This window comes from Paramisgurnus dabryanus, chromosome 20 (genome assembly GCF_030506205.2).
Source record: "Paramisgurnus dabryanus chromosome 20, PD_genome_1.1, whole genome shotgun sequence".
Classification (NCBI taxonomy): domain Eukaryota; kingdom Metazoa; phylum Chordata; class Actinopteri; order Cypriniformes; family Cobitidae; genus Paramisgurnus; species Paramisgurnus dabryanus.
The window spans coordinates 21,677,280-21,689,697 of NC_133356.1; the positions used below are offsets into that span (position 1 = coordinate 21,677,280).

At 39.4% G+C, this 12,418-nt stretch overlaps 1 protein-coding gene across 1 annotated transcript; it reads right to left on the reverse strand.

Moving 5' to 3' along the window:
* Positions 1 to 916: 916 nt before the first annotated feature.
* Positions 917 to 12,343, reverse strand: pprc1 (PPARG related coactivator 1). The gene is made up of 14 exons (XM_065297022.2): positions 12,014 to 12,343; positions 10,054 to 10,191; positions 9,793 to 9,945; positions 9,597 to 9,668; positions 7,596 to 9,453; positions 7,455 to 7,508; positions 3,917 to 3,977; positions 3,485 to 3,552; positions 2,715 to 3,372; positions 2,432 to 2,626; positions 2,257 to 2,332; positions 2,022 to 2,143; positions 1,758 to 1,909; positions 917 to 1,384 (listed from the first exon to the last, which is right to left on the reverse strand). The coding sequence occupies exons 1-14, from the start codon at positions 12,092 to 12,094 to the stop codon at positions 1,284 to 1,286; spliced, it is 3,789 nt and encodes a 1,262-aa protein (XP_065153094.1). The 5' UTR covers positions 12,095 to 12,343; the 3' UTR covers positions 917 to 1,283.
* Between the last annotated feature and the right edge of the window lie 75 nt (positions 12,344 to 12,418).

Below are 12,418 nucleotides of genomic sequence, written 5' to 3' on the forward strand. Positions count from 1 at the left end.
TATTGTGTGGCATTTCACCCCTGCATGTATTGTGAATGGTTCGTTCCATTGCTTTTAGCTCTGCTTTCAAACAATAGAGACCGTAGATGTCATAATAATTAATATAAATGTATATTTTTACAAAAGTAGTCCAATGCAATCTTTATTATACTTAAAGTTCTAACAGCTGCTATATACTGAAATCATTTACAAATTCAAAAGAAATACATATCATGCAAATCTGACTTTTTTCATGTTTAAGTGCTATAACTGGGTCCCCAGTGCTTCTATCAACCCAGAAAATGTGAAAAATAACAACCCAGTAACTTAGTTTTAGGAAACCATTTCCTGCAAGCATGCGAAAATAAATAGGAAATTTGGCTCCTCTTGTGAAGTCAGAAGGGGTAAAGGGGATAATACCACCTCTTAATCTCAATCTCCAACCATGGCACTGCCATTTATTGCACAGATCAGCTCATTTGCATTTAAAAGGACGCACCCAAAACGGCACACTTTTGCTCACACCTACAAAGTGGCAATTTCAACATGCGATTATAAATTACCTATATGGTATTTTGAGCTAGAACTTCACATATGAAATCTGGGGACACCAAAGATTTATTTGACATCTTAAAAAAAGTTGCGAAATGTCCCCTTTAGAGTTTTATATTGTACGGACTAAACGTCCATCAAATGAAAGCAAAGATTCCATACATAAACGTGGAATGTTTTCTTAAAAGTGTTTACAACCTAACAAGAGACATTAATCTCATTTAATTTCAACCTGCATAATTCACATCTACAGATGTAACCCCAAAACACCACGTATCTCAATACACTGGCCATTTAAATGTTTCCTGTACATAAATATATCTTATCTTTGCGATGGTCTTGCTTCAGGAAAGATGCACATTTTGGAAAAAAAAACACACAAGAATCCGTTTTCCACTTTATTGGGGTTGAAATACATTTTCATTTCCCCCAACATAATGTCATTCAGTTTGTTATTAAAATGCACCTAACATCTTGCAAGTTAGATTAAACATTTAAATAAATTTTATCCTTTAAAAAAATGATTTTATCTATTCCACAATGATATATTCCATTCTTTTTTTTTCCACTTTTGATTTTTCTTACAAATCTTCACTTCAATAGAAGGTGTAAACTTGCAGAAGCAACACAAAAAGAAAAACAAAACAAACCAAAACAAACATAAACATTAATTTGGGAGGCAACACTGTATGTGTGGGGCAGCATTTTTGCTGTGAGGTAATAGGTTGTCTCTCCTGTGGCTTGACTAATTGTTACCTCTTGAGATTCTTCTGAGCTTGTTTGAGTAAAGTGTCAAAGTCTAGTGCATCAAATTTTCCCTTTGAAGGCGTTGGCTCATACTCCCGGTTTGAATCTGAAAAGATTGAAAAGCAATTGTACCATTTGGAGAATTTTTGCAAGAACAGGGTCCTGAGATTTTGAAAATTAGATGAATAGTTCACCACAAACTTAGCCCATAAGTGCATTAATGCTATTCTAGTTATATATAACTTGCATTCTTCAACCGAACACATTTATACATTTGGCAGATGCTTTTATCCAAAGTGCATTATGAAGTATACATTTTTTATTAGCATGGGTTCGAACCCATGACCTTTTACATTGCTAATGCAATGCTCTACCACTAAGCTATACATGAGCATTTATAGTTATAAAAAAAAAAAGAATCGGTGAACTATTCCTTTTAAGGAAAACAGATTAAACTTAAAAAAAGCGATTAAACTTACCAAGATCAGCGTAACTGGTCTTGCAAAACTGCCTCCTGCCTCCGAAGCACAGGTCAAATGGAAGTTCATTCGGCTCCCTCAGTCTGCTTCCATTCTCAATAGCATCAAATGCATTTTTTGTGTCGTAATATGTAATAAATCCATAGTTGTCACTGAAATAAAAACAGATTTTTTTTACAAGTTTTGTGGTTTATGGGAAACTACTCCATCTACTTTACAAATGTCATACAGTTCAGAGTAAAAGGTCATGAATTGCAGGCATACCCATTTTCTCTAAAGTGCACAGTGCAGTCCTCAATCTCTCCGAAAAATGAGAAACGTTCCTTCAGCTCCTTGCGAGTCATGTTTCCACTGATTCTTCCGACATAAACTATTCTCCTCTCCTCCTAAATATCACAAAAGTATTGCTTTATCTCACTTTATAATACACCACAGTGAAATTGGGATTGATAGTGAGAAAAGAAAGCCTTATTGACAATTTCTTGATTTAAATACTCACAATTGCTTTTTCCTTGCGTCTCCTTGAATCTTCACTGTGACTTCGTGAATAGCGGTATCCAGACCTTTGATTAGGGCTGTCAAGAAAAACCAAACAAATAAGTACACAGATCGCAGTACAATTGCAACTAATGCTGTACTCAGTACTGCGTCATCCAAAAAAAAAAAATTCTCACCTTCTATTACTTGTCCAATGCCGACGTCCATGTAAATCAGAAGAGCGGGATCTAGATCGGGAGCGGCTTCGGCTCCAAGATCCAGAGCGTGAACTTGAGTAGGAATTGCGACGCCTGCGGGGTGGGGAATAAGACCTGGAGCTGGATCGGGAACAGGACCGTGACGATGAGCTTGATCTGCTGCTAGATCTGTATCTGTAACATAAAATACACATGTGTGGGACATGTATGCAAGCAACTCTAAAAAATGTGTAAAAACATGACAACAAACAAAAGCACTAACCTTTTCCTGGGTGGTGATCGTGATCTGGAGGAGGATGCAGAGCTGGATTCAGAGCTACTAGAGGATCGAGCTCTGTATCTTCGTCTCGAGCGTCCTCTCTTCTGCTGGTGTTGCCTGGAGGAGGACTCAGAGTAGCTCAGAGATATTGTCTGGTTGCCTTTTGCTTCATTCAGTAGAGAGCTTTCAGAGTCAGGCCTGTTTGGAGAAGCATCTGGAGTCTCCAAGACAGAGCTCTTTAATGCATCCCTCTTATCCACAGAAGACTGACTGAGGCTGAGATTTTTGGGGGGTTCCTCTGTAACTGGTGGTGTCTTGGGGATGCTGTGCTGGGATGCCTTGTTTGAGGACAGCTCAACAGTCTTGATGATAATGCTAGGTTGCTGCTTGACATTCCACCGATTACCAACTTCATTTTGTTGGGGTTCCTTTGGAGGCAGGCAGTAATCGTGGTCCAGTGAGAAAGGTTGAGTTTGCCCAGTGGTAGTAGTGGTCGGAGGTTTACTGCGCAGTTTATTTGATGGTAGTGGTCTCGGCTCTATCTGAATAACCTTATTAGGAGTTGGTTTAGTTATATCTAACTTTCGGGTTTTCTCCAGAAGTGCTACTGGTGCAACAGGCTTCCACATCTGGTGTGGAGGTGTGGCTGGTGGTGTAAGGCCTATGTGATGGGACAGAAACAGTTTACATTCAGTATTAATTCATGAACAGTGTAACAAACTGTCACATGTCAGCTTTTTTTTTTTTTAAAGAAAAGTGTCTCAAAAAGGTACCTGCTGTGCTGCCCAGGTCATGATTTTTAGTTTTCTCCAGTGCCTTGGTCTTCACTTGCTGCTCAAAACTAAAATTCACAACATCAACAGTAAGTACCATGAAAAAGCAATTTCCACATTAATTTAGCTTTTAACCATTTTACTTATAAGTTCCACTTTATTTAGTAGACCATTACTGCCTACGGCATCTTTACATTAAAGACATTTCATTTACTTTAAACCAAAGCCTACAACTAACACACTAGTAATTCACTAGCAAATCTAGCCACTCATCCACCTCAACATTATGAAGCCATGATGGAAGACTCATGTTTCGGTAGGTCTTGGTGATGTGGCATGCAACCACACACACAAACACAGAGTTTGGTGCGAGAGCAGCACAAGGGCTGTAGGGTAACTCCATCAATCTGTCTTTAAACCTATGATACTCACCTGGAGTTTCCTACAGCGGCTGCTCTACCACAGACCTCCGCAACGCTCTGCTCTTCTTTGGCTGGAAAGGAAAAGTAAGAGTTGTGAATGACCAATTATAGTAGGACATGAGTTAGGGCCTTCAACTAATTTAAAGGACAAAACAAACAGTATATCTTGTTATAGTCTGCAGAAATGCACTGAACTCGCCCACTTAACAGATGAAAAACAGCAGACTAAAGATAATTGCGAGTACACAAAATTGGCTCTCAGCTCCACAGGCCTGCATATCCTCAGACAAAGACGGCAAACTGGCTTTAAAATGGTTTTGTTAACAGGGCAGAATTCCAGCAGTTCAATGAGCATAAGCACATAGCAGCTGTTTCCATTTATGCCACACCCCTTATTTAAAGAAACAGGCCAGGTCCTCTCTTTAGGGCCAACACACCTTGTTTTTTAAAACAAATGAAGACCAACAGACTGAAAGGTCACTTTCTTGACCCCATTTTTCCCATATAACTTTTGTAACAATAGGGCTCTATGTAACTGAATAATGTATTGTTATCACACCATCTGTACCATTCAGAGGTGCCACTATAAAAAAAATAAAAAAACTTGACTTATTGTAGCGCTTTAGACTATTGACATTTCTAAACTAAATCGAAATTGTGAAACCTGTACATCTCATATCAGCTTGACCTGGCACATTTTCCTTCATTCCTGGAATGCCAACTTTTTCCACACTCAAAATGTTGAAAAGACATTAGCAGGGTTTCCCGCAGAACTTTTCAGTTCGGGCGGCCCACCTAAGCTGGGATACCCTACCACCTTAACTAGGTCGTCCAAAAAAAAAAAATTCCACCAAACGCGCCACATGGCCGAAATGAGAGAAAGACATGGTCCGTCACTGTCTGGAGGATAACTAGCCTGTTGATAAAACATTTAATTCATTACTAATCTAGTATGTGTTCATTTTCTGTCATAGTTTCTTCAAAATTGAGATTTATTTGAGTGTTTTAAATAAAATATTTTCATCATGACGCGTACGCCCGGCCCCTTTGATTGCCACGCCCCCCGGCCCGCCCACCTGCACAACCCTACCACCTTAACTAACAAATTTTCTGCGGGAAACCCTGCATTAGTGTTGCTTATTATGGTGTTATGGCCTTAAAAGATGGCAATACAAGTGTGTGGGAATGTTTTTCAGTTACCTCCAAAGAAAGTTCTGCTGTGGATGTAAAGGCTGATTTATACTTTTGTGTTGGTTGTACACCAACCTACTCTCTTGGTCTACGCTCTAGGCTATGTGTTGGGTGGAGAAAAAGTTATATTCTTATGCTGCGTTCACACCAAATGCGTATAGAGCGTCTGACGCGAATGATTTCAATGTTAGGTCGATGTAAAGAAGTGTTTATGCGCATCTGGAGTAGAGCTGTAATCGGGCCTTAAAAGTTAGGTCCGAAATGTCCGGAGCCCGACAGAATGCAGCCCGAACCCGAACGTACATTTAGATTGACAGCTTTTTAAAAGCCCGAACCCGTTTACAGCCCGACATTATTTAAATGTGCGCACACACACAGCTTTTGTCAAGAATGAGAAATTTACACAGGTTTTAACATTATTTATTCATGACTAATAATCTACACGCCACTTGGAAGTTGAAACAAAGAAATAAAATAAGTCATCTGCAACATTGTAACATCTCATTCTAAATAGGCTTATGCAATACACTATAAATATGCCAATAAAATTATTATTTCTTAACGAATTAAATTAAGATAATACATTCTGAATTAAGATGGGTATTTGGCAATAACGAAATTAAGAGAAAGGCTCCGCGGGATTTGCGTCGGCACTTCTCTCCATTACTGCCAACATTAGTATATCCTCTGTCAAAATTATGTAAGACTCGATTCATATTTAGTTATACATTGAAAAACCTACTCACCAAGATTAGGCTACATGTTTTTGATGAGGAAAATCATTAAATCCCCTGTAAATGAATTCAGCGCGATCCTGCGCTACTGATTTGAACTTGACCGCTCATTTACCTCACAAAGCCGGAGCGGAAGCCCGAGCCCGCCCCGAGCCCGTGTAAAATGTTAGAAATGAAGCCCGAACCCGCCCGAGCCCGTCGGGTCCCGTCGGGTTCGGGCAAAGATCTTCAGCTCTAATCTGGAGGGTCTGACTTTGCGAAAGAGGCAAAATGACATGCGAGTGATGCGAATTGAGGGTTGCCGCAGGAACCGCAGAAGTTGAAAAATCAGAACTTTGACGGAAAATCGCGTATTGAGGTGAATACAGGAAGCAATCGCAGTTGCCCCTCCATGAAGCAAATTTCCACACGAATGTCTTGAATGACTACAATTTCACGTTCAAATGAAGAGATTAATCTCAAAATGTTAGAGCAAACAACTACGCACAACTAGCGCGTTTTTGCCACCTCTACCACATTTGGAGTGAATCCAGCATTAGATGCTTCGCGATGCAGATGTGTAACAAAATGTAAAAAAAAGTTAAACAAAGTTATTTCACAAAAATAATGTGCCGTTATCAGAACCAAAAAGGAGGAAGTCAACTGCAGGAACAGTGCAGCACAGTTTAGAGAGCGCGCGCTGCACACGCACCTACAAAAGAGCTTTCACAAGCAGTACACTAGCTTGCATTAAGGCCGGGGGGTAAACCTTTTTTCTGCGTCCGCGCAGCTTTCCAAGTATACTCCCCGCGGCTACACGCGGATGGCCGCGTTCGACACTATACGCAATACAAATGATTTCTTCAAATTATTAGTCTAACAGGCCGCCAGGGCAGCACTGATTTTGCAACATTTACAGTACATTAGGATAGGTGAGACAACAAAAAACAGGAATCAAACATTGTGCTAACAAACATGCTCCACAACTAAAGAAGAAAAACAATAGTGTGTGCGTGCAAATGCTGTCTATTTCCTTTGTATAATTGTTTATATGTGGAGTGTCCTGTCTAAATATTTTCACGCGCTGTTGTACGTGCGGTCTCAAATTTTGGGCGGACCCTCCTGATGACGAAAATGACGTCATGCAGATGTCCGCGTATAGTACACTTTCGGCTTTAGCCCTGTTTGTCTGAAGTGCAATATAAACAAAAATACATTTTGGGATTGTCTTCCTCTGCCCTTTTCCTGTTTAGCAAGGATCAGAGAGAAACAGCTCCTTTAAAATCACTGTACCGCATCTGATTGGTAAATAAATGAGTGCAAACAGCATTTCCCAAACTGACCGTTTAAACATAAGAACATGAACACACTTCTGTAAAATATGCGGATAGTGGCATCTGTATAAATTTCTTTGTTCTGCTCAATTTTTTTTTTTTTTTAAAGAAACAGATCTGGAGCACCATTGACTTCCATAATAGGAAAATAAAACACTATGGAAGCGAGTGGTGCCCCAGTTCTGTTTGGTAACAACCATTTTCCAAAACATCATTATTTTTGTGTTGAGCAGAACAAAGAAATTCATATATGTTTGCATCACTTAAGCAATTTCTAAAGTGTAAAAAACATTGACATTATATCACTTACACTGAGACTCTTCAAACTGCTCCAGAAGGCTTGTAAGATCAGAAGCTTCAATTCCTATTAAAAAAGGGAAATAAAGAAATCAGTCCACATAGTACATTAATATAATCCTACTTGCAAACTACATTACACTACAGTACTCACCAATTTCACTTGTGAATGACTCAATCAACTCATTGGTGTTCTTTGGTTTGGGGATCTCAGAAGATGCCATCCTCATCTGCTCGGCAAGTTCAACAACTCTGGCCTGAACTTGAGCGGAAATAAAAGGCTGGGCAGCTATTGGTGAGACCCGAGGCTGTGTGGTCAGCTTTTTCAAGTTAGATAAAGTGTTTTTGCCTTGATCAGATGCAGAGGCCAAAACAGCCTGCTTAGTTTCTGTCTTTACAGGCACAGCAGCATTATAAGATGGAGACTTTGAGCTCTGTACTGTAGTTGAAGAGCTTTTAATTACTGCCTGGGGCTTTAAGGATTCTGAAAGTTTAGATGCAGCCACCGGCATTTCTTCAACCACACGATCCGCACAAGGTTTCCTATTTAAACATTCTTTAAGACTAGGTGAGTGGAGACTGCGAGGGTCTCCAGGTATAGTGGGCAGTGGTAGTGATGTTGTCCTTTCGGGAGCCATCTGCCTTATAGGATTAGAGGTCTCGGTTTGAATAGTGTTCGGAGGAGCACTGGTAGGTTTCTGAGGTGAGTTTAATGAAGACGGTTGAACTGCTGGGGATGTAGTATCACCAGGTACTTTCTGGGGTGAGGTGGATGGAGAAGGTTGGGGAGGAGCTGATGTACAGGATGTTGGATGGGCTAGTTTAGAAGGCACAGGTTTCTTAGAGGAAGCTAGCATGGATGCTGGAGGGATGAGCAAGGCTTCAGGTGTCGGTGGAGCAGCTGGGCCTCTTGGATGCCAAGCAGGCATTACTTCAGGACCAAGATCTTTTTTAAACGGAGTAAACTGGGTTTTGCGTGGATCTTTGAGGTTGGACTCAGCCAGGCAGGGTATAGGCGGAAGCTCCTTGGGTGCTTCGGGCAACGTGGGCCATTTAGTACTGTTATGTTCATTCTTGTTTATCGGTTCTGGTTTCTTCTGCTGTCTGAGGAGACGGTACTGCTGCAAACTGAGAGGTTTGGGTTTAATTTCATTATTCTGACAAACAGTAGGTTGCTCGCTAGCAGGTTCTTGTTTTGAAGATAGTTCTGGATCTGTGGACTTTTCAACTGGCATAGGTTTGTCCTCTGGCTTTGATTCAGTGATTCCTTTATCAGCTTGACAGGTCATGGTGTGCTCTTTTCCAACCTGTGGCTCAGGGGCCATTGACCCTGTTGAATGTTCAGGTGTAGGACTGACAGGATCCGCTTGTAAACACACAGCAGAAGGTGCCACATTCTTAATTTTTTGTCCTTCCTGTTGTTTCTCCTCTTTAACTTTAGTGGACGAGCTTTTTGAAACCCTCCGTTTAACTAAAGTGGCCTTAATCTTTTCCTTTTTCTTCTTCCTTCTTGAGTTGCATTTATCAGATGATTTATTTTTATGTGATTTCACAACCCCTTTCTCCTCTTCCTTTGCAGATACTTCAGAAATAGCTTGGTCTTCTTTAGGTTTTGGTTCATGCGTGTTCTTCTCTGGGACTCTCTGCTCACCCTCTGCCGAGTTTGTGGAAAGAGGAAGAGGAAGTCTGAGATCTGGGATTGCCAGGATGGGCTCACCATGCTCTCCTTGATCAACCACTTCAAGTACGATGCCCCCTTCAGGCAAAAGATGCTCCTGTCCTTCTTCACCTTCCATACATAACGTCATGCAGTAAGGGTGCATTTGTTTCACTAAATCTCCAAGAGTTACAGACATGCCATCTTCATCTTGCTCTAATGACACAGGTAGGCACCAATCAAATCCATCCAGTGACGGTAAATCAATATTGGCTGTGGGTGATGGAAAACTATCTCCATCTTCTTCTTCTCCCTCACTGTTCTGTTGGGAAGCTCTCTGCATTCGTGGCATAGTCTGCCATACAAAAGGTAAAACGTTTTTCTTAAATCACGCCTTTAATTCAATTCAAAGTTATGCATTCAAGGCATGCATTTAGCTTGCCAGCAAAACTGTAATGAAAAATTAGTTTTTTTGTGATTCGATTAGAGCTCAGATACCTTTCCAGGAAATTGTCTTGTTTGAATTAAGGATTCTTTTTCAAGGGAAGGTCGTGACAGGAACTTCTTCATCTAGAATTAATTAATTAAAAAGAAAAATGTCAGTATTTTTAAGACGTCACACAGTTGTGTTACCAATAATTGCCTAAAAACTTTCCAATGCATTCCTGACATGTTCATACATGTTGAAACTCACCGGTAAGTGCTCCTGACCCTTCTGTCCTGAGAACAGGTCTGAATCCGGTAGAGTGTCAAAAGGGGACAAATTGTCATCATCGACATTATCAAGTATCTCAGTAAGTGCTGTAAGTAGTGTCACTTCACTTTCCTCATCAATATTACTTTTCACCTTAAAACATAGGAAAGATTTTTATAATTAACGAACATAATGCAAGCAAATGCCATTACAATACATGCCCGAATCATTTGACAACAGCTATAGGGAGGTTTCATTTACTTCTCCAGTGGGGCTGTCCTCAAAAATGGACAGAATTGAAGAATCAAGGCAGCCATGTACAGCCTCCAGAGCATCTCCATCGTTTAGGCTGTGATACTCCAGACAGCTGGCAGAGAAACTCTCCTGAAGCAGATCAGCCTACAAGAAAGGAAAACATGTTAAGTTCAGTTTCATCTAAACCTCTAGCAAGACAGTTTAACTTAAACACTCACAAGACAAATATTAGCAGAACTTCAATTAATGTTTGCTGTAACTTTCATGCATACAGTTAGGGCTGTCAATAGATTAATCGCATACAAAATATACAAAATATATTTGTGTGTAATTATGATATATATTTGTATGTATATACAGTAATAAAATAAATCATGTTATTGTAAAAACTAAAATGCAATACAGATTTTTAAAATGGTAGTTTAATGTTAATATTACTTGACAGCGCCCAACAAAGCTTGGCTTAATTTAAAGGGTGGGGCTAATGTTTAAATGATGGTCTACTTAAGAATAATACCGCTGATAATTTAATGGTTAATGGATTTTAAGTGAAATCCTGATGATCATTCAGGCCGCCTACGCAATAATCATTTTAAACATTACTCATTACTTTCAAAACAACATCACAGTTACCAAACCCACCAGGTTTAGCCACACCTAAATTTGCAACAAATCACATCAAATAAACTTTTAAATATTGAACAGTGTTCACATTTCTTAACATGTTGTGAAACATGAAACAGTTTAAATACACAGAAAGCTTAGCTGAATAGTAGGTACCACCACGTGTTGTGCATTTCACGTCATCCTGCCGCAGTGCATTACTGGGCAAACGCACACCGATTCAAAACACGCCTTATAATAATAGTTCACACGGCCATTGTCGTTTCTATAAAGATATTTACAAGCCAGTTTGATAGTTACACATAATAAAAACAAGGGCTAAATGGGAGTGCGGTCACTAATAATAGTATGTCCAAAAATATAGTTATTTCCTAACCGGCCCAGTACGACTGACCAACGCATACCTGGCACCACGTGTTGGACAGCCAGGCAAAGCATCCCGCACTGAACGTTATTATAGAGGTCTTTATTATTATGCAATATAACGATTATGCTTAATACGAAACTAAAAGTTATTATACACAATTTTATTATTTCGTAGCATTGTGCTTTTACATAACATATTAGCGATTCGCTACAGATGCTATCAGTTGAATGAGTGGCTATGATCTGTCACTACAGTTATATTAGATTCAAATACTAAAAAAAATTGCCACTTATAATTCAGGCATACAAATAAAACCTACGACCACGCGTGACAACAAAATTGTTAGCAGCTTCATTCTAAATATGCACCACGTGGGTGTGGGTCACGAATGTTCAAAATCATTCACACATTTATATACACAATATCAGCAAATATTATCTTAATAAAATATACCAAATTAAAAAAAAGTTATTAATAAACAGTATCAAAATACAGAAATATTTTAGTGGCCTAGTTGTCTACAACCTGACACATGACACCAGTCACATTGTACCATGTTTGTTTATCATCATATTAAATTCAATGAAAACAATTAATAGATATCTAATTGTAAAAAATGAAATACAAATTTGAATCACTGCTGGCCTAAATGCATGTTATTATGCGTGAAGAAGTATGACAACATCAGCTAACAAAACACATGCACCCAAAGCCTGACATAGTATTCAACTATGTAAACCATATAATAACATTACCTAAAAAGTTATAACGTTAGTCTGTTTCCCAGTGACCATTTAATGCATTAAGTTAGTCCACATGTGGCAAAAAGAACTGCAATAGTCATACCATTGCAATCCACGTGTCACAAACTCATGCACGTCTTCATATTTACGCAGAATATTCGACACAGTGATCAATGTCATCATTTACATTTTGCTGTGACACTAGTAAATAATTACTTTGTGTAATTCCTACCTCATCAAAACTCATCGTTGAAAATATTTGAGTATTGCAGGCTGTTAACATATCCTCGCCTGTTCCCCACCGCGCCGCCATCTTACAACTCTGTAAAAAAAGTGAATCAACTGCGGGCGCAGCACCCGGCTTTCAGACACGTGGTATTTGCGTTCCCGGCAACTGAGCGGGAGTGTAGCCCAGCCCCCTGAGCTTACGTCACTTGGCGTAATGCACATTTCTTTGCATACGTTTTTTCCACGATGAATATTTGAGCACAAAAGGCTAATGAGATTTTAAAATCTTTTTAAAACTCCTTTATAAATTCTACCCTGTCAAACAATATTTAAAATGATGCTTGCTAATTGTTTTGTAAAAGTCTAACCCTCTTATCTATTAATTTTAATTGTGCAAGTACTAAATTCC